Raw genomic sequence first — 21,727 nt, forward strand, 5'->3', positions numbered from 1 at the left:
AGGCCACTGTCCTGGAGGCAGGGCGATGGCTAGACTTAGGGGACGTGGTCCCCTACAGAGGCTTCAGTCAAGCTCCCTCCCGTATTGGAGGGAGATGTCCTTCACCGTGGGGACCTGATCTTAGAAGAGCTCATTAGATAGCACCTAGTTGGGGACACTAAGGCCTAGAGAGTTCAGGTGTCTCCTCCAAGGTCACAGTGTGAGCTAAGGGTAAATTGGGGACTGGAACCCAGACTTCCTGTCCTTCTCATGTCTACCGGCCTCGGCCCGCGTGGGCACTCGGGCTCGCCTCCTGCTCAGGTCTCCGCTTCAGGAGGGCGGAGGGTACCCGCGTCAGACGCTCCTGCGCCCAGCGCATCTCTCCGTACTCCGCCCCTTGGGATCCTTTAAGAGGCGGGGCTTGGCTGCCAACCGCGGCCCCGGCAAAAGGCTGGGACTTTACTCCCGCGGCGGAGAAGGAGTCCGTGCTCTATCTGCTGCCGCAACCGCCGCGCCCGGAGCCTGGGCCACGATGAGCGGCAGAGTCGGCGATCTGAGCCCCAGGCAGAAGGAGGCACTGGCCAAGGTGAGCCCTCACCCCGGCCTATCCTCTGGAGGCAGCCGGCTGGGAAGGGGCTGGGTGGGGGGCGAGCGCGGGTCCGCGGCGGGCGGCGGAAGGAGCGGCAGCCACCGCACCGAGAGGTCCGCGGCCGCCGCCTCCCTCGCTCCCCTCCGTCCGCCGAGGGGACCCCGGGGAAGTTTGGCCGTCCCGGCCCCAGCCGCGAGCGAGCCCTTGGCGCTGCCACCTGGGAAGAAGTGGTTGCTTGGAAGCCCACGGAGGCAGCTGAGGGCACAAAGGCAACGTTCATTCTCGGGACTGGCAGCCGGGCCCTGGGGGCAGGGGCAGGGGCAGGGCCCTAGGTTTCCTCCCATTTCCGGGAGGTTTTCCTCTTGCAGGGGCAGTGGCACGATGGAAAGGGCCGGAGGGCTTCTTAGGAGACTTGGATGGCTCCTGCTCTGGCACCAAGTCTCTCTGCGACCTTGGGCAAAACCGGTCCTTCTCTGTTCGCTCCTTGAGGAAAGGAATTGAGGAGGTTGGACCAGATGATGTGGAAAGGAGCAGCTTCAAGTGCAAAGCCTAGGATCCTACCGGTGACTGACTGGGTTGGGGCTAGTTTGAGCTGAGACCAGCCCCCCACCCCGTCCTGCAACCCAGGCCCCTCCCGGGCTGGGGACTTGGGCTGATGCTCTTCAGAAGGCAAGGAGGTAAGCCTGGCTTTGCCTCGGCGCCTGGGCAGAGGAGGGGGCAACAGTTCCAGAGCCGGACCCTCTCCCACCAGCTGGATCTCCCCTGCTGCCCTTGGGGAGAGAGGGAAGGTTGGCTGTTCTTGGAGCTGGAGCTGTTTGGGTCCAGTCTTAAGGTCTGGAGGCTCCACAGCAGTTTTCCATTGCTGAGAAAGTGGTGGAGGGGGCAGGTGGCAGGTGTCTTCTGCCATGGTAGTGGGGCAGAGGCTCCAGTCCCATGGAGGCCTTGCCCCAGGCTGGGCCTCCCCATCCCAGGGAGGCCGGGTAGGGAGGTTTCAGATTTTACTGCTGACCTGCAGGGGAAGTCAGGCAGAGAAGGGATTAGGTGGTGATTAAACTAGATATCAGAGGCTGGGTAGTGTCCTTGGTAAGGGGTGGCTTCATGCCAGTCTCCCTGGGGGTCTGGGAGCTGTTTGGGGGATGGGATGGTTTGAGACCCTGGCTGACCTAAGCAAGGGGCAGAGGTGGCGGGTCCTCATTGGTCCTCTCTGTGGCTGCCCTGTAGGTCAGTGACTAGGGAAAGGTGAGTGGCTGGGAGCAGGAGGCTTGGGGACAGCACAGCACGTGGGGGCATGCTCACCTACAGGGTAATGAGCAGTTGGAGGGGGTGTGGCCATCCTTGGGGTCACGTCCAGCTCTCTTGTTTGGCACTCCCTACACTTTCCCCCTTCATGGCTTCTGGCTGGAACTGTTCCCTCCACCTGGATTGCCCTCCTTCCTCCTCCTGCTGCCTTTGGAGTCCTTCAAGCCCAGCTCAAATGTCATTTTTTATATGAAGTAGTTTGAGACCACCCTCTTCCTGGCCCCAGTCAGCATCAAACTCTTCCTTCCCTCTGCTCCCTGGACACATTGCTCACCATTCCATTACTGAGGGGACAGGCCATGGTGGAAAGAGTGCATGCTCTGGCCTGGGACAGACCGGGGTTTGCATCCCAGCTCTGCTGATGACTAGCTGTCGACCTTGGGCATGTTACTTGGCCTCTCTGAGCTCTAATTACTTCATCTGTAAAATGGGAGCAGTAATACCTCTAGAAGAATGAATAAGCACCGAGGTCGGTGCTGGGCACACGAGGAATGCTTGGTAAACTGATGCTTTTACTGTGGCACACCCCAGAGTGTCTACTGTGGCGGTTAGCTGGGGGCAGTTCTGCCCAGCCATCACACTGGAGCATGTAAGTGCACACAGCCAGGCAGGGGCAGTGTCTTACTCCCTTCTCACCTCCTCCTGCTACTCAGCTCCCACCAGCATGACCAACAGAGTGTCCCATGCTGCCCAGGTGCTCAGCCAGTGTCTGCAGAGTTGACCCGTGTCGAGCAGGGGTCCAGCAAAAACCTCTATGGAGAGTCCCGGGCAGAGGGCGGTCAGGGTGGGACCTGCTACTCACCCAGCTGCCTCTCCCTACAGTTTCGGGAGAACGTCCAGGATGTGCTGCCCACTCTGCCGAATCCAGATGACTATTTTCTCCTGCGCTGGCTCCGAGGTGAGGAAAGAGAGGCTACGGGAGGCTGGGGCAGGGGCTTGGGCTGGGGAACAGAATAGCACCCTCTGGAAACCCTGCCCCAGGCAATCTCAGAATCTGGAGTATTCAACCTTCAGAACCAAAAGCGTTCTTGGCAATGATATAACCTCAACCCTCCTGTTGGATAGATAACGACACTGAGGCTCAGAGAGGTGAAGTAACTTGCCCCAAGTCGCACAGTGTTGAATTGCAGGCAGGGAGAGGACTAGAGCCAGGTCAGCTGACTCCCAGCCCGGTGCCCTTTCCATCCACTCGATGAATCTACTCTGCCGATGGATGTGGGGAAACAGGTTGAGGAAAAGCCAAGAAAGGCCCCAAGCTTGTGGGAAGTTGGAGGCAGAGCCAAGTTTAGAACCAGAGTCTTGGCCCGTGGGAGAGACTGGCCCTCTCTGTGGCAGCTTGAAGGAGGGGCAGAGTGCACGGGGAACACGGGGGGTGGGGTTCAGCCTGACCTAGGTTAACAAAACTCTCCTCAAGCCACCATCTGGCTCCAGGGCCCTGAGATCTATTCCAGCTCTGCCCTGGCCTGGCTCTGGTACCTGGTCCAGGGGTGAACATCTGTCCGAGGCTCCTCTCTGGGAGAGCAGGATGAGACAGGGTGCCCTGCCTATGGTAAGATGGGACATGACAGTGCTATGCCCGTGGTGATGCAGTGTACACGTTTCTACTAGCATCAGGGTCAGACTCAACCCCATGCTCCAACTCCTGAAATCCTTCCGTTCTTTTCTTTCTTCTCCTCTCCTGTGATTCAAGTCATGTGCCACCCTCTCTGGTTCTTGTGACACACTTTTTTTTTGGCTTTGTAGAAACTTTATTGCCAGACATAGAAATAATAGAGAAAATTCCTCTGTGTTAGATTAGCAGAGATTAAATCGTGATAACAGAATCAGAGCCCAAAATATTAAAGTATAAGTCATGGCCGATTACTTATTTATAGACACAGACACACACATGTATACCCTGCGAGTCTTGGGCCAGGGGAAGAGACGTATTTTCCTTTTCTGTCCAGAAACCGAATAGAGCTGGCACACTCTTGAGAGGCTGCTAGCTAGCAGGCCACCCAGAGCAGGCCCTGTGTGCCTCTGAAAGTGCCACTTGCCCTTTTCCCCCTAAAACGCTGTGAACTCCCCCCACCCCACTCACTCAGAGAGGGTGGAGAGGCAGCGAAGGGGCGGCAGTGGAGTCATTCCAGAGCTGGAGGACATCTTGGCCCAGCCTTTGCTGAAGGGTTGTAGCTAGAAGGGGGCGGGTGGGGAGAGTGGGCAGACAGCGCTGCATTAAAGGGCCAGCTGCAAGATGATCAAACAAACTACCCAGCTACTGTGAGGTGGGGGAAGTGTGGTTTCAGAGAGCTGTTGAATTGAACAGCTTCACAGCTCTCTTTTTATCTGAGAGAAGGCTGGCCTGGGGCCCTGGTTTCCCAGGCACCCCAACTCCCCAGTCCTGGGATAACCCCTCTCTTTGCAGGAATATAGAAGAGTGCAGTTATCCTCATTTGCCAGATGAGAAAACTGAGGCTCAGAGAGGAGAGGGCACTTAGCTGAGGGCACACAGCTAATGCGAAGGGGAATCAGGGCAGAAACCTAGGGCCCCTGATTCCCAGGCCAGCGTCCTCTCCAGTAAGCCACAGCTGCCTCCTGAAACCAAGCTCTGCCTCTTCAAACCGAGGAAGTATCTCCTCTGCACTTTATTTGTGCCTCACATTTCCCTGGGCAGGAGCTCAGGCCTGGTCAGACTCTACTGTGAATTTCAATTGGGGTTTTTGTCACCTTGCTTTGCTTTTCTTTTCTGTTTTTGCCGCGCCACGCAGCTTGCGGGATTTTAGTTCCCTGACCAGAGATTGAACCTGGGCCCTCGGCAGTCCTAACCACTGGACCACCAGGGAATTCCCCTTTTTTTTTTTTTTTTTTTTTTAGAGAAACCTTTTCTTTTTCTCCTTTTCATCTAAAGGAAACATTTGCAAGGCACATGCCAGCCGAATGTCTTTGTCCAATCTAGGTGTGAGTGAGCTCTGGGTTCCTCCCTTTCTCCCTTCCCCCGACATGGGCTTGGCTTTCTGCTGGCCCCCAGGCCCGAGAGCAGGCACACAAATCACTGCCTCTCCCCGAGTGGGCCTGAGCTCTGGGCACCCCAGCGAGGGGGCTCAGATGGCAAGATAAAACGAGGAGGTGTAGGAAACCTGTGAGCCCGGCAGAGCTCCTTGTTTTCCAGGACAGGAAGAGATCAAATAAGAACCCAGGACAGCTTGCTCCCAGGCCGGCCTCTCTGGCAGTGCCCTAAGCCATGCTTTGAGCTGCCCCTGACCAGGGTGGCAGGAGCCCTGGAGAGACCTGACCCAGCAGGCCTGGGGAGGCATCAGGCCTGTACTGCCAGGGGCAATGGCAACTCGGGGAGGGCCCTAAAAGACCCTGGATGTTGGACCCCAGCAGCTAAAGGTTAACTGGAGAGCCTCCCTGAGATAAGGGGGCCCGAAGTTCACCACCACTCCTGTTCCCAAGGAAGATGACTCTCCTCACAGTTGGGTGTGTCCCTCCCATGGAGGATTCCCACTTTCAGGTCCAGCTGGGCTCCCCCATCATGATAGCATGGTGCCATGCATCACATGGCATCTTCCAAGTGTTTCTAGCTCACTGGATGATTCGGCCAGAGATGTGCAGTATCTTGTCCAAGGTCAAACAGGAAGAAGGTGGAAGGGCTGAGATGCAAACCCAGATTATATTTCTCTGAAAGCTGCCCCCTGATGCTACAATGGCATGTGAAGGGTGACCATGAGAAGGAACTTCCCAAGAGGGAAGGCTGCTCATTTCTGCAAACGTGTGTCTAGCACACATGACAGAGTATGGCATTGGTCAAATCTCTTGTCGCATCCTTGGGTGCAAGAGAGTGGACTGCATTTCAGGGCAGCAGAGTTAGGGAATGTGCTCGGCCACTCCCAAAGAGCAGTGATTAAGGGGCCGGTGACAGTCCAGAGGGCAGCCTGTCTGGCCCAGGTTCCAGGGCTGTCAGCAGATCTGGATGTCAATCAGACCCACAGAGGACATACAGCTGGGAGGGACAGTTCATAGGTCAAATGGCAAAATTGGTCAGAATCTGGATCTCAGAAACTCTTTAAAAGATGAAATGCAGGGGCTTCCCTGGTGGCGCAGTTGTTAAGAATCTGCCTGCCAATGCAGGGGACACGGGTTCGAGCCCTGGTCCGGGAAGATCCCACATGCCGTGGAGCAACTAAGCCCGTGCACCACAACTACTGAGCCTGCGCTCTAGAGCCCGTGAGCCACAACTACTGAGCCCGTGTGCCACAACTACTGAAGCCCGTGTGCCTAGAGCCCGTGCTCCACAACAAGAGAAGCCACCGCAATGAGAAGCCTGCACACCACAACGAAGAGTAGTCCCTGCTCGCTGCAACCAGAGAAAAGCCTGCCTGCAGCAACAAAGACCCAACGCAGCCAAAAATTAAAAAAAAAAAAAAAAAAGATGAAATGCAGCTGGCCATAACAAGATGAAATCTGATAGGGATAGATCCAGAAAACCACCTCTCAACCTATGGGGTAGAGGCTTCATAAGCAGCACAGGTGAAAAGGATTTGGGGGTTTCAGTTGACTGTAAGCTTCGCCTGAGTTAAGGGCCTGGCCTGTTGCCGAGAAAGTTCTTAGGCTTAATCAGAGAAGGGTAGGCAACACCTGTGCTCTGGACCACACACTTCAAGAGGGGCACTGGCAAACTGGAAAACATCCAAAGAGAAGTTGATGGACTTGAAACCAAGCTTTGAAGGATGGTTAAAGGATCCATGGACGGGCAGCATGATAGCAGGGAGCACTCAGGGTGGCAGCACAGAATTTGCCAGTATTGGAAAGGTGGTCACGTGGCTGAGGAAGCAACCCCGCCCCTCCTCTCTGAATGTCTCTGTAGAGGGTCTCTGCTCAGTACAACAGTGAGGGCTGTGTGCAAATGGCAGCTTGGATTGTTTGGGAGCAGATGGCCTTGGGGGGCAGGGAGGTCATTGTGTTCAAGCTTGAGCAGGACAGCATGTCAGGGTTTGTACATGAAGTAGAGTTGAGCCAGGTGAACTCTAATTCTGAAACTTTCTGGGAACCCTGGGAGGAGGAGGGCCTTCTGTGTCCCCCTGGGGTATGCATGGGTCCTTTGAGGACATGGCAAGGTTGACTGGAGGCTCATCTCCCCTCCATCCTACTGGAACATTCTGCCAGTCCTGCCCCAGATTATGCGGCAGCTGTATTCATCTTTGAACCACAGGTCAAGCTCTCAGGACTGGATGTAGACCGTGGAGGAGATTAACTTTGTGGAAGGAGAAGGGTAAATGATAAGGGGGTCCAGGGTTCGCTTTCCCTGACAGGAGATAAGACCCTTCACCCGGGCTTCCCTGGTGGCGCAGTGGTTGCGAATCTGCCTGCCAACGCAGGGGACACGGGTTCGAGCCCTGGTCCGGGAAGATCCCACATGCCACAGAGCAACTAGGCCCGTGTGCCACAACTACTGAGCCTGCGCTCTAGAGCCCGCGAGCCACAACTACTGAGCCCGTGTGCCACAACTACTGAAGCCCACGCACCTAGAGCCCGTGCTCCGCAACAAGGGAAACCATCGCAGTGAGAAGCCCGCGCACCGCAACGAAGAGTAGCCCCCGCTCGCTGCAACTAGAGAAAAGCCTGCGCGCAGCAACGAAGACCCAACACAGCCAAAAGTAAATAATAAATAAAATAAATTTAAAAAAAAAAAAGATCTTTTGAAAAAAAAAAAAAAGACCCTTCACCTGATTGCATCCACTAGGGTAAAACTCTTTTGACCCTGAACTTGCGATGCTGCCCCCACCTTCCCTGAAGCTTGACCTGCTCTCCCCACAAGCCCAGGGGCTGTGGTGCTCTAGAAGCAGTGAATGTCCTCACATTAGCTTCTATATGTGGGGTGATCTGAGAGTCAGCGGGCGTTCCAGCACAGGAGCAGGGAAATCTTCCCATTCTTGGCGCCCAGGCTGCTATCCTAACCCTGACCATGTTTCCCTGTTACAGCAAGAAGCTTCGACCTGCAGAAGTCTGAGGCCATGCTCCGGAAGGTGAGACCCATTTGGCTCCAAAGCCCACTGTTGCCTCCATTCCTGCCCATCAGAATCACGCCGTGCTTGGACTTCTGTCCACCCCCTCCCACCCCGATCACCGCCTGTGGCTTATGTGACATATCTGAGTATTAGCCGACCCGTACTGCCTTATCCTCCAAGACAAAGTGCATTCCCTTCCCTGGAAACAGAGCTTTCATAGTTCTGGGCCAGCCAAGAATTATAATCTGTTCTGCTGAGACCTCTGAAACAGGCACTTCCTTCTTTTCCATTCCTGCTGGTTGCCTTCTCGTGACTTACCTGTGGTCCGGTGGTCTGTTCGTGCTATCACCCATTGCTAGATGCCTGTTAAGGACCACCCCCTCCCCATCCCGCTTTTTTAAAGCCCTCGTGTGTTTGCAGCATGTGGAGGTCCGAAAGCAAAAGGACATTGACAACATCATGAGCTGGCAGCCTCCAGAGGTGAGAACAGATTATCCCGCCCCACACCACGTGAGGTCTGTTAGACCCACGATTTGTATCCTGGGTCTATGGGACTGGGACCCTCAGAGGAAAGGTCTGACAATGCCAAGTCATTGAATGAGTATCCATTGGCACCCAGGGGCGGATGAACCCAGAGGAAGGCCCTGGACACCGGGAAGGTGTGGCCGCCCGGGGCCTGCTGACCAGGCGCCCCCATCTCTGTCTGGGCCCAGGTGGTCCAACAGTATCTCTCAGGGGGCATGTGTGGCTATGACCTGGATGGCTGCCCCATCTGGTACGACATCATTGGACCTCTGGATGCCAAGGGTCTGCTCCTCTCAGCCACCAAACAGGACTTGGTCAAGACCAAGATGCGGGACTGCGAGCTGCTTCTGCGGGAGTGCGCCTGCCAGACCGAAAAGGTGAGGGGACCAGCACGGCTGAAGAGGAGTTACGCCCGGTGGAGGCGGTCACGCAGAAGTGTGGGTGTCACACGTGGCTTTAAGGGCAGCTTTAGGCCCCGACGTTTAGATTTCATAGACCGGTGAAATTGCAAAGTTTTAGGGACTGATCTATGTTACCGAATTTTTATTTTTCCAATAAGGACTTAGAAAACACTAACCAGCTATAATTGCCATAATTAACCCGCCAAACTATAGGGACGGCATTGTCTCAGAATAAAGGGCCGTCCTTTAATTGAGTAAGGTTTAGCTTCATAGAAAACGTGCTACGTTATCATTACTTTTCTTCTGTTATCTGGGCACCAGAGGAATCCTTGTCAGGGACCACCCTATCCTTGGACAAGTATTTGGGTGCCGCTGGTGTCAGTGAGCTCAGATTCTGTGCTTCCCTAACTCTGAATTCAGACAAAGCTAAGGACAGCTGATTCTCTTACTGGAAAAAGACTGAAGAGCAAGGCGGAGCTGCCATGGTCCTCTCCCCTGCCCTCCTCCTCAGCAGTCGTAAAGATCCAGTGAGACCATGTGATACGTTTGGGGACATTTCAACAGTGTCATCCACATCACTGAGAACCTAGTGTGCGCAGAGGCCCTGTGGGGCTGGGCACGCAGAGAAGTGTTAGAGATGCACCTTAAGGGCTTAGATTGGACAGAGAGCATCTGTGCCTGCAAGATGAGTGGCTGCACGGGGTGCAGAGGCCGAGGGGGGCCACCAGGTCAAACTGCAGAACAGAAGCAACTTCAGATGTAATCTAAGTTCACCCAGTTGTCTACTGGATGAGAACATGGAGATCTAAACGGGAAGGGTGACTTGTCTAGGCCACAATTCCGGCCTGGGGTAATTACCTCGATTTGGAAAACCCCAGGTACGGCCCTGCCGGATCTGGTTGCAGTATGGGCACAGGGTACAATCAGCATTTTCCCTGAACCGGGGTGGGCTTCTGTGTGTGTGTTGTGTGGGGGGCAGCCTGATGTGACTTTCTGTTCCTCTGTCCCCTGCAGACGGGGAAGAAGATAGAGACCATCACCCTGATTTATGACTGTGAGGGGCTTGGCCTCAAACATCTCTGGAAGCCAGCTGTGGAGGCCTATGGAGAGGTGAAGGCCAGGGCTGGGGGGTGGTGGGAGGGTGAGAGGTGAGGGTCGGGGGGTGGGTTGGGAGGGTGGGTCCATCTGCTAGGAGGCTCTGTGGGGTGGGGGAAGCCAGAGGAAGCAGGGCCTCCCTCCCTGGCACAGAGTCCTGAGCCCGCTGGATTCTTTCCACAGTTTCTCTGCATGTTTGAGGAAAATTACCCCGAAACACTGAAGCGTCTTTTTGTTATTAAAGGTAAGTTGGCATCTACCTGTGATGAAGCCCAATGGGAAAGAGGGGCCGAAAATATTACTGGGACAGATTAAGGAGAGTGAAATAGAGTGAGCCGAAGTCGGGGGTGGAGGGTGCGGTCTTAGGACCTGTTCAGAAGACCGACCCCTGATGTACGCAGACCGCTTTATAATTCACAAAGCTTTTAGTATTCGTTACTTCCTTCGAGCCACCCAGCCCCGGGAGAAAGGAAGACCATCCCCCCGTACAGACAGGAAAGCCGAGCCTCACATAGGGCTGCCTGTGTGGGCTCCACAGCACCAGGGAGTGCGTGGCCAGACACTGGGAGCTACGGCGGACACTGTTAGGGACAGAGTGGGGACTGCTCCCGGCCTCACGTGGCCTGGTCTCTGTTCCAGCCCCCAAGCTGTTTCCTGTGGCCTATAACCTCATCAAACCCTTCCTGAGTGAGGACACTCGTAAGAAGATCATGGTCCTGGGGGGTGAGTAGCCCAGACCCTCCTCCACTCCATGGCACGGCTGCAGCCCTGCTGGGGATGGCGTTAGAGGTGCGGCCAGAGCTGCCAGGGCAAAGGCTCCCTCTGCTGGTTTGGGAGCAGTGGGACCCAGGAGCAGGCTGGGCCAGAGCAAGGGGCTTCCTGTCTGTTTTCCTAAGAACTCTTTCTCTCAGACACTCTGGAGAAATTCAAAGATGAATGGAATGCCAGTCCTTGTCCTCAATGAGCTTGCAGTGAAACAGGAGACCTTTAAGAGAAAGCTAGGACACAAACTAGAAAAGGCACTAGATGCGGCAGAGAAGGGAGGTCACAGGAGCAGAGGTTGCTTTCAGTTGAGGGCGAGTACGCATGGCTTCATTGGATGGGTTACCTGCTGTGTGCCCGGCCCTGGACTAGGTAGGTGTCAAGGCCACAAAGGTAAGACAGAGTCCCTTGAAGAGCTTGTGGCCTCTCGGAGAAGGGAGACACAAACAGATGTATATCAGCGCGAGATGTTACATGTAAAAGAGAGGAGTTACATGTAAAAGGAAAAGCCCATGGGAACACTGAGCAGGGGCCCTCACCCCGCCTAGCCTGGGGAGGGGGTGATGCCTCCCTCAGCTGCAAGCTATGGAATGAGTAGGGTAGCCAGGTGAAGCAAGGCAGGAAGCTGCTGGGCAGAAAGAAGAACACTGAGCAAAGACCTTACACACCATGGCACGGGCAGCTGAAGAGGGCGCACGACAGGGTGTGCAAGAGAGGATGTGGAGAGGGAGCCGGGTGCCGGGAGCTGGGTCGCAGAGAATCCAGGGCACTGTGTCGGGAAGCTGGGACACGACTACAGGCCACTGGGCACCAGAGAGGAGTTCCTGAGCCAGGGCAGGGGGTGGGGTACCAGGATCTGATTCTCAGGACAGATACCAGTTTGTACACCGCGGCCACAGCCCGCGCACCAGGTGTTGCAAGCCTGAGCCAGGGCGGGGGCTGTAGGGACGGAGAGGAGAGGGTGGATTTCAGACTTCCGTAGGAAGTGGAACAGCAGAACTCAATTGACTGGATGTAGGAAGGGAGGAAGAGAAATCTAGAATGGCTCCCTGGTGTCTGGCATGAGTGATAGCATTGCAGTCACTCTGATGCAGTTAGTTCCACTGGGGAATAATACAATCAGAAGGAAAGGCTTGAAGTTGAGTTCTGGGAGTCTGTGAGATGTACACATGTTGGGGATGCCTGGGCCTGAAGCTTAGGGGCAAACTCCAGTCTGGAGATTTGGAGTTTTAGATAGAGGCAGCACCTAAAACCTTGAGAGGAGGTAAGACTGCCCACAGAACAGAGGCTGAAGCCTGGGGAATATCCAGGCTCAAGGGCATGCAGAGAAAGAGGAGCCCACCAGGGAGTGGAGAAGCGATTGCGAGGTTGGCGGGGAAGCGGGCAGACGGACACTGGATAGGCAGGGCAGCAGGAGAACATCAGGGGACAAGGGGAAGCCAGCAAGGAAGACCCATGGGAATCAAGCCAGCCAGGGACAGGCAAGAGTCGAGTTTGGCTGGAGCGTGATGTGGAGTGGTGGGAGAAAAGCCTAGAAAGGTAGATTGGGACTGGCTCGTGGACGGCTTAATGCCACCTGTGGAGTTGAACTGGGGGTAGGGAATTCTGAAGGTTTCGGAATGTTCACCTTCAGGCACCACATTGAAAGTGGAGGTTTTCCAAATGTGTGCTGAGCCTGGGTGTGGTGCAAAGCAGTCTGGAAAGCACAGGACTTCTGGGTGCTGGTCCTGGCTCTAGTGCAACAAATTCTGTCCTTGTAGCCTCAGTTCCTCTCTGTGAGATGGGAAGGATCCTTCTGGCCTTATTCCAACCCTCCAGCTGAACTGGGTGAAGAAACACAAAGTCTGAGGAAAAGGCTCTAATGATTTTTGCTTTTCTGTGGCTGCCACCCACCATGAGCATGAGCCAGTTCGGTTTCCTGGCAGCGGGGCTGCAGAGGAGGTTCAGTCAGTTCCCCCACCCACACCTGAAACCCTTTCAACCAAACCCGCCTCGGGCTGGGAAGGTATAGGATCTTCAATAGAGGAGGGGAGAAATTCACCCTGGGCTGGTCACTGGTACTCAGCACAGATTAAAGCACCCCTGGAGTTGCATGGTCTCAAGTCCCTAGAAATCTGAAGGCTGGGAGACCCTGGACCATCCCTGTGGGTTTACAGGCAGCTCCAGCCACAGAGGATGCTGGGTGGTACCCTGTGACCTGGAGCTGCTCCCTATATCTGGTCTCTCTCATCAGCACGGAAAGGTTTCCAGTATCAAAATATTGTCCTTGGCTGATACTTGTTTAGGAATCTGGCAGAGAAGTGGATCTCAGCCTTGGTTGCACTTGAGGCAAATTCTCCTAGTCAGGAAAGGGCTTGGTTATTTAAAAAAAAAAAAAAAAAAAAAGAGCCAAATCACTGGTAGCCAAATAGCCTACAAAACAAGAGCAGAAGTGAAACTGTGGCTGGGGTAAAGCCGAGGGAGCCCATTTAAGGGGTCAGTCTACAGTGATGCATTCATTCAATAAATCACGAGTGAGCACAGTAGGTGACAGTGGTCATGCCCTCACGCTCAGTCTAACTAGGGCAGATCATGTTGACTGCCCTCCTGCCTGCCACATGCGCTGTTCCCTCTGCGTGGAATGCCCTTCCCTCCTTTCTTTGTTCCCTCCTGCTTGCACTTCAAATATTTGTATCTCCTTCCTGGGAGTGATAATACACTCTCATACAGGTAGGGCATTCTACAGTTTACAACAAACACCCTCTCAAGTACTTACTTCACTTCACTCCCACCATAACCTTGCAGGGCAGGAGGAACTAGGCTCAGAATGAAGTGATTTGCCTCAGGTCACTTCGCTGGCCAGAGGCAGTGGGGACAGGACCTCTGTATTCTGCTTCCTGGTCCAGAACAGGGCAGTCATCTGGGTGACAGCTCCTCTTGAACCCCCTGCAGAGCTGTGCGCACGTCCTGTGCTCCCAATGCCTGTGTTTTGTGTGCAGGGGCAGACGGGTTTTTTCTGCCTCTTTTGTGTAGACTGCCAGGGCTGTGATGAAATCCTGCCTAGTGGTGATCCTTTTTTCTCCTTCCTTCCCTCTCCTGCCAGCAAACTGGAAGGAGGTTTTACTGAAACATGTCAGCCCTGACCAGCTGCCTGTGGAGTATGGGGGCACCGTGACTGACCCTGATGGAGACCCCAAGTGTAAATCCAAGGTATGGGCTGCCAGGGGCCGGAGGTGACCAGGGACGCCTGGCTCAAATGCACATTCCAGCTCACTCCGTGCTCTGCTTCTAGATCAACTACGGGGGTGACATCCCCAAGAAGTATTACGTGCGAGACCAGGTGAAACAGCAGTACGAACACAGTGTGCAGATTTCCCGGGGCTCCTCCCACCAAGTGGAGTATGAAATTCTCTTCCCAGGCTGTGTCCTCAGGTAGGGTTCTGGACCCTTCCAGGAGACCTGAGCCTTCTGGCCGTAGGTGCCGGGGGTGGGCTGGGGTGGGAGAAGCCCTGGTGGCAGGACCCCAGAGAGGGCACATGCACACGGAATCATGTCTAAGTGGGTGGGTGTCCCCTGCAGGTGGCAGTTCATGTCGGATGGTTCGGACATCGGTTTTGGGATTTTCCTGAAGACCAAAATGGGGGAGCGGCAGAGGGCAGGGGAGATGACAGAGGTGCTGGCCAACCAGAGGTACAATGCCCACCTGGTCCCTGAGGATGGGACCCTCACCTGCAGCGATCCTGGCATCTGTAAGTCCCTGTCTTGGCTCGAAGCCCCTGCTCTAGCTGTCTGCCTTGGAGGTCCCTCTTTCTCCATGGATTTAAGGTCTCACACTGTTAGAACTAGAAGTGGAGCTCCATCAGTTTCAACCTCTCTTGCATAGGTGAGGAAACCTAGGCCTGGAGAGGTGAGATGACAGGCTCAAGGTGACCTGGTCCAGGTGTAACTGGGGCTGTGACTGCCATTAGACATTTCCTGGGGATGCGCCTTCCCCAGACATCAGAGAGGCAGAACGCATTACGTAGGTGTAGGGATCACAGGGTGAGCAGAGTGCTGACAAACCTAGCCTTGACTCTGCTGAACTTCACTCATCTCCAAATTGATCAAAAAATGGCCACAGAACATGAACAGGAAGTTTACCCAAGAGGAATAAGACTGGCAAATAGGCATTTGAAAAGGTGTTTAACCTCACTTAGCTTTGCAATATCGATTAAATTCCCTTTGACTCAGCAATTCTACCACTGGAAATTTATCGTACAGAAATATTTACACAAAGACACAAAGATATAGGTACATGGATGTTCCTAGCAGTTTGGGAAACTGACAATAAACTAAATGGCCTTAAGAAGGTCTTGTTAAATAAATTATGGTCCATCCATATAATGGAATACAATATATGCATTAAAGAGAATAAACTGACATATAAGATGTCTGATACATGTTAAAAAAAAATAAAGCATGAGACTTAGCATATATGGTATATACTCACTTTGGCTAAAAAAGGTCAACGGAATTCTGGGGTTGGCCGCTTTCACCTTCTGAGATGGCCCCACTCCGTCTGTGGAGTATGTTTCTCTAAATAAATTCACTTCTTACCTATCAGAAAAAAAAAAAAGAATTCTCGGGACTCTGCTAACGCTAATGGTGGTTATCTCTGGGGTGGTAGGAAGCTTATAGAGGGCTTTCGTTTCTTTATACTGGCCCTGCAAATACAGGTTATGTTACAAAGAACATGTACTACATTTATAAGCAGAAAAATCACATACACACACACACAAAACCCCCATCAAATCTCCAGTTTCCTCTCTGTCTGAGCCAAGGGGCCAGGCATGGAAAATCAGTGACAGCAAGGGCTTTGTCATCAAGCTGAGATGGACTTGACCACTGACTAGTCCTTAGGCAAGTGACTTGGCCTCCCTGAGCTTCAGTTTCCTGATTGCTACAATGGGGATCAAATTCTCTACCTCATAGGGACACCTGATGATGAAATGCGATCAGGTCTGTGCAGCACTTAGCGTAATGCCTGCCACGCAGCACTTAGCGCACTGTGGCCACCATTATTATTATTAGGGCAAAACCTGGGGGAGAAGGGCCACTGGGGAGATAGTGCCAGAGATGGGAGAAGCCCTGCGCCCTATTTCCATGGCAGCACTGCCAGAAGTCTGAACTAGCCCCACAGATGTCTTGGCCTCTGTACTTGTCCACACCATTGCCCCAGCCTCAGATCCTGTGTCCTCCCCCACAGCCCAAGCAACCTCAGTCTCCACCGCCCCCTCCTCACATATACTCTGTGGTCTGGCTCCCCAGGGAGGAGAAGTATTCTTGTTAGCGAGCTGCCGGGTCCTGAGGGAGAAGGGGGTATACTGTGTGCTTCATCAAGAACAAGGCTTAGCACCAGCCTAGACACTGTCATCCTCAGAGCATAAAGCATTTCGTACATATAAGCTTGAATTTCTCTTTTAAAGGATAGGGAAGCTGAGGTATAGAGAGGGGATGTTATCTCTCACACAGTGTAGCCCGCATAGACACCAAGAAACGGAGAAAGGAGAGAATCCTAGGGTCCCGGTGCAGGATCTCGTGACCATAGACTACCCTAGAGATGATCATGTGACAGAGGAGAGAGTGGGGTCCCAGACCTGGGAAGTAATTTACCCAAACTCAGTAGCAGAGCCCAAACAGTGTTCCAGCACTGCCCACTACCTCTCTGTAGTACCATTGAACCCTTTAACATAATCAGGCTTAGGTTTGCAAATCCCAAATTATAGTTCCCCTTGGATACATTCCCAGATGGAATGTTTATCTGCCTGTGGGGCCTTGACTGGGAGCTACTTATTGTCCATTCTCAGGAGGTGAAAAGGCCGCAGCATCCATGCCCCCTGCCCAGGTATAAAGACAACCAGGTGGGGTCGGCTGTTGCCTGGGCCATGGCTCAGGTTAGAGTTGAGCCCAGTGAGAACCCAGTGTTAGGTTATAAGCTCACCTGTGGGCGGGTGATGCACTTGGAGAACCAGGCGACCCCCTGCAAAGTGGGACATAATCACCCAGTGGAGAAATTAAAACTCTGTGCCAGCTTCCAATGCTGAGAGCACGTTAACCCTCCCTGGGCTGCTCTGGTCCTTTCCCAAGCGTACTCAGTTACTGAGAACCAAAGTTTAAACTGATTCCACTTTTTTTTCTCCCAACTAATATTTCCTGAGGTCCTGAGTGTAGAGTACTCTTCTAGGAAAGAAAAAGATTCAGAAAAAAAGATCTGGAGCGTGCAATGTGGTCTAGAAGAGCTGAAGCACTGTAGGAAGGTTAAACAGCCCCTCTAGGCACCAGAAGACCCGGTTTCTGATTCCAGCTTTGCCAGTAACTCTCCGAGTGTCTCTAATTAGATTTTGCTCTCTTTTTCCTTAAAATGAGGGGAGTAGGCTAGAGCAGATCTTAATCTGGGGTCTATGACTCCCCAGAGCAGTGATTCTAAATCTTTAAAGACCAAACACTTCCCTTTTATAATAAGTGGTGTCTAATGTCCCCTTTACTACTCTGAAATGAAATTCATAGATATTATAACCACCTACACACATAATTAAAAAGTCAATATACTCTCCTATCTGGAATATAAAAGAGAAATAAAAGGACACTAAGAATATATATGTTTTCTCAATACATAAATGAGAGGGCACAGTTACCCCAGCTCCTCCTCTCTTCAGAATGGTAACTTCCCCATTGGGAACCACTGCCCCAAAGGGTCCATGATGGGCTCCATGGGATCTGAAATTGTATGCTTTCATCAGATTCTCAGGTGGGTCAGTTCCCCAACAAAAGTGAAGGAGCCCTAGCCTGGAGGATCTCTGGGGCCTCTACAAGTCTGTGAGTACATGATTAGTGTCAAAATGAACCACTTCCCTCGGGCCTCGGCGTCACAACAGCCCCTTCCTTGTTTCTGAGGGCAGAACGTCATGCTAGGCAGAGTCATCTCAATCCTGATGCTTGGTCCAAGGAGCTCAAAGACTTCTCTAGCATGACTGACTGGTTGCTAAGGCTCTGTCATCCAGGTCAGAGAGGAAGCTTCCCTCTTTCCAGAGGCACCATTGGTCCTGAAAGACCTCTGGCTCAGAGAGAAAATCAATGACTAATTACTCACTTCACACCATGAAGAAAAGGGTGAGTGGTGTGTCTACCCTCAGTCTAAAACTATGCATTTTATCCAGGGGCAGAAAAGGGGAAAGATTAAATCTCAGGATTAAATGCACAGGGTTTTTTTGGCCGGGAAAAGTTAGAGAAGACCAGGATAGGGAAGGGGCAGAGCTAGTGTTTTTGTTTTCCCACTCTGTTCTTTGGAAGGGGTGTTTGACTGGAATGGAAAAACTTCTCAAAAAAAGAAGGGTTAGATTAAAAGCAGTCTGTTCCTTGGCCAAGGGTTGGAAGCCTTTTCTGCCAACTGCATGCCCATTTTCTCTCCCCAGAGGAAACCACTAACAGATCTTGTGTATTATCCTACCAAATATTTTCCATCCCTTTAGAAGCATTATGTGTTTCCATAATATACAGGACATGTGCCCACCCATATACATTCATAGGCATTATATCTGTTATTCAGTGTATATTTGAAGGAATTTTGAAATTGTAAAACTTGTCAATGTAGGTAGACCAAGTAACAAAGCCAAAAAAAATTTTTTTACATATATTAACAAAAATGTTAGAAATGGTTTACAAATTGTTCTGCAACTTGCTCTTTTTAGCCTAAGGATATATTGTCACTAGTTTCCCCAGTCACTTCTATGAAGCTCACCTCTTTCTTTTTATACAGAATAGTATTTCAATAAAAACTTTTAAAGCAATTCTTCTTTGAACATTTTAGTTTTCCTCATCTTTTATTACTACAAATAGGGGTGCATTGAGCATCTTTGTCTATTTATCTTTCTGTGGGATAAGTTTCTGGTTCAAAAAGTTTGCATATTTTACCTTTTGTCAGAAACTGAACAGGATTAGGCTTTCTAGGGCCCAAGTCAGGCAGCAGTGCAGGCCAGAGGGAAATTCCAGCTCCATCCCTTCCTCACTGTGTGACACAGTGACTTTCTTTTTATATAACACAATACTAATGCTGAACTCAAGAGTTATTGTGAATAATATATATAGATTGCCATCCCAGTATTGAGTCACATAAATAGCCATTGTTACCATTATTATTATTATTATTATAATAACTACTGCTGCAACTAATTCTACTCCCTCCTTTCAAGACCCAGTTCAAGCTCTAACTCCTTTAAAAAGCCTTTCACATGATTTCAGTCTACAGGGCCCCCTCCTTCCAAGCTGTTACAGACGTGACTGTCTCTGCCACTCATCTGGCACTTGGCATGTTCTGTCTTATATATTTTTCTCTTCATGAACATCTTGTAACTCAGCTAGACTAGGTTTCAGAAGGTGAAGGACCATTGCTCATGTTACCTTCATCCTCATTACCTACCACACTGCCTTGCTCAGTCAACCAAAATCACTGTCTCTAAGCTCTTTGTCAGAATTGCCTGAATGTCTGTTTTTTTCCCTCCCCTCAGATGTCCTGCGGTTTGACAACACCTACAGCTTCATTCATGCAAAGAAGGTCAGTTTCACCGTGGAGGTCCTGCTTCCAGACAAAGCCTCAGAAGAGAAGATGAAACAGCTGGGGGCAGTCACCCCAAAGTAACACCTCCTCCCACAGCAGGCCTGGCTCCCTCAGCATCTCCCTGTCAGTTTCTCCCTGTCAGTTTCTATCCCTTGTAGCAGTCATTTTCCCAGCACTCTGATGCCCAAAGAAACTGGGCTAGAAGAAGGACCTCGGGGCTGGATCTGGGGAGCCTTCATTTCAGAATTAGGAAGAGGGAGACTAGATGGAGTGGGCCTCCTTGCCTCTCAAATTACTAAGAAGTCCCCAGGGGCTGGGCACCGTGATAGCATCTGTCTTAAAAGCTGTGCCAACTTCACCTGTCCAGTGACAGATGAGACAGGAAGAGGGGTACCATGGGGTGGCAGGGAGGAAATTAGGAAAAAGGGGAGAGATTGAGACCTAACACTTCAGGGAAGCTAGCTGCAGGGGAGGAACTTGCTCCCAAATGAACATGTAAGTCTAGATCATAATGAGGAGTAGCAAGGTAGCCGGTTGCTAGAGGTAACGGTGTGGGTCTGAGGCTCTTCTGAACTTTCTACCGAGGCTAGGATCTTTTGGCTTTTCCCAGGTCTCGGGAGGGGGCCCGAGTCAGCATAGGTCTTCCGTTTCAAGGGTAGACAGGCAGGCCTCTCCCTCACCTCTAGGAATCCACCAATTCCTGGGTCCCACTGGCTACCTCTTTAATTACTAATGATTGTAAATGACTCAGAGCTTCCTGGGACAGTGAGCTTTGGTACCCAGCCACTGTCCTTCAGTGCAAACAAAGCACAGAGAAGTTACCTCCAGGGATCCCAGCTCCGTGAAGGGCCAGGGAGGCTGGCGGTGGGTGTGAGTCCTGAAGCTTCCACCCCTCAGAAACCCAGGCCCTGACCCATCCTGGGGAGATGGTCTGGCCAAGCTGAGGGAGCAGGAGTCAGGGGCAAGGCTGGCACTGACAGGAGGCCCCGAGGCCGCATGGGTCCCAGCCAGACCCCCCAGGAGGATATCCCGACCTTGGTTTACAGCGCTCTGTTAGGAAAAGTAACCAATGAATAAAGAACGTTCAGCGCGCAGGGCGTGGAAGTCAGTACTCTCCGCCTCACTCCTCACAGTTCCTCACACAGGCAAACTTCCGCCTCGGGGTGCCAGCTTCTCCCCGCCAATAAGCGGAGCGCATGCGCAGAAGCCATCTGCTTGTCTCCTTCCGTGCGCTGACGGAGTCCCGACGGCCTGCTCGCCCCCTGGTTGGCCCAGCCGGTGGGCTATCTTCCGCCATCTTTGCTAAGGGCACTAAGGGTGCACCTGACCACCTTCACGATCAGGACGGAGGCCCCGCCCAACTCGGGCTTCTCTGAGCGCGCCAACTAGTGCGGGTCTGGCGAGCGCGCGCGGCGCCTGCGGTGGGCCTGGATTGGGAGGGTGACGGAGAAGCGACGATCACGTGGCGTTAGGGACCGTCTCCTAATTCCGTGCAGGCACTGCCAGTGTTTCCGGGGTTGAGAATCACTTTGAGTCGCGATCCCAGCTTTCTGCGAGATCACAGCTGACCTGGCTGCCCTACACGATCCTACAATGATGAAGACTCCCAGGGCTGAAACCAGGGACCTCAACAGGGAGGCTGTGACCTTTACTTGATGATAATAAAGCTAATTCTTTAATGAGCGTCTCCTGGGTACCAGGCAACAGCCCTGTGCTTATCGCCTTATTACAAGGATTCAAGGAAATAATACACGCAGAGCGCTTAGAAAGCCTGGTACAAGTGTACGCTCAGTAAATGTTGGCTACTCTTATTTCTTACAGAAAATGTTGGCTACTCTTATTTCTTACAGACGTGGCTGACCGTTCATAGGCGGCACAACTGGCATTTGAACCCAGGACTGCCTGTCTTTAAAGGCTGGGCCTTTGCTCGCTGGTACCCCCAAAGGATTCACAGAGCTTTAGTGAAGTGCACTTACTCCTCACATGGGTAAACTGAGGTGCAGCAGGGGAAGAGTTTCCTCTTCATTAATCAATAACCCCACGTCCTCTCATTCTGTTCTGCTCATTTCCCTGAAGTCTTGTACCCCAACCCTGTTTCCCTGGCCTCATTCGTTCATTCGTGTTCCTGCCCCGAAGAGGCTCGGTCCAGTTAGACTCCAGTGCTTGATAGATGAGGATGGTGTAGGGACTCTTAAGAGTCCAAGCATCCACATCACCAGGGTTCTCACCATTCGCTCCCCCAGCCTCATTTACTCAGCTCACCTTAGGAGCATGGGAACTGGAGCTGCACTGCCTGGAGTCAATGCCGGCTTCACTACTCAGCGGTTTATATGTCCTGGGAAAGTGACCTATTAATATTTTTCCTGTGTCTCTATTACTCATCGGTAAAACGGGGAGGGGGGGGCGGTGTCCCAGGCTGGTGGGAGGGTTTAAAGAAGTAATCCATCTAGAGTCTTTAGCCAATGGTCTGGCCGGTAGTAAACTCAATAAATGACGACTGTATAATTAATCCTCGAAA

General features: G+C 52.4%; 1 protein-coding gene across 3 annotated transcripts; it reads left to right on the forward strand.

Annotated features, from left to right (window-relative positions):
- Nucleotides 1-436: 436 nt before the first annotated feature.
- Nucleotides 437-20,301, forward strand: SEC14L2 (SEC14 like lipid binding 2). Of its 3 annotated transcripts, XM_061170385.1 has the most exons (13): nt 493-565; nt 937-1,245; nt 2,690-2,765; nt 7,829-7,872; nt 8,275-8,334; nt 8,568-8,756; nt 9,795-9,890; nt 10,059-10,119; nt 10,515-10,598; nt 13,720-13,826; nt 13,909-14,048; nt 14,196-14,365; nt 19,160-20,301. In XM_061170385.1, the coding sequence occupies exons 4-13, from the start codon at nt 7,861-7,863 to the stop codon at nt 19,288-19,290; spliced, it is 1,050 nt and encodes a 349-aa protein (XP_061026368.1). In that variant the 5' UTR covers nt 493-565; nt 937-1,245; nt 2,690-2,765; nt 7,829-7,860; the 3' UTR covers nt 19,291-20,301. The 3 variants fall into 3 exon arrangements, with proteins under 3 accessions (XP_061026366.1, XP_061026367.1, XP_061026368.1); XM_061170383.1 differs by lacking the exon at nt 937-1,245 and having other exon boundaries at nt 437-565; XM_061170384.1 differs by lacking the exons at nt 937-1,245; nt 8,275-8,334 and having other exon boundaries at nt 437-565.
- The last annotated feature ends 1,426 nt before the right edge of the window (nt 20,302-21,727 follow it).

The sequence above is a fragment of the Eubalaena glacialis genome, chromosome 15 (genome assembly GCF_028564815.1).
Source record: "Eubalaena glacialis isolate mEubGla1 chromosome 15, mEubGla1.1.hap2.+ XY, whole genome shotgun sequence".
In the NCBI taxonomy this organism is placed as follows: domain Eukaryota; kingdom Metazoa; phylum Chordata; class Mammalia; order Artiodactyla; family Balaenidae; genus Eubalaena; species Eubalaena glacialis.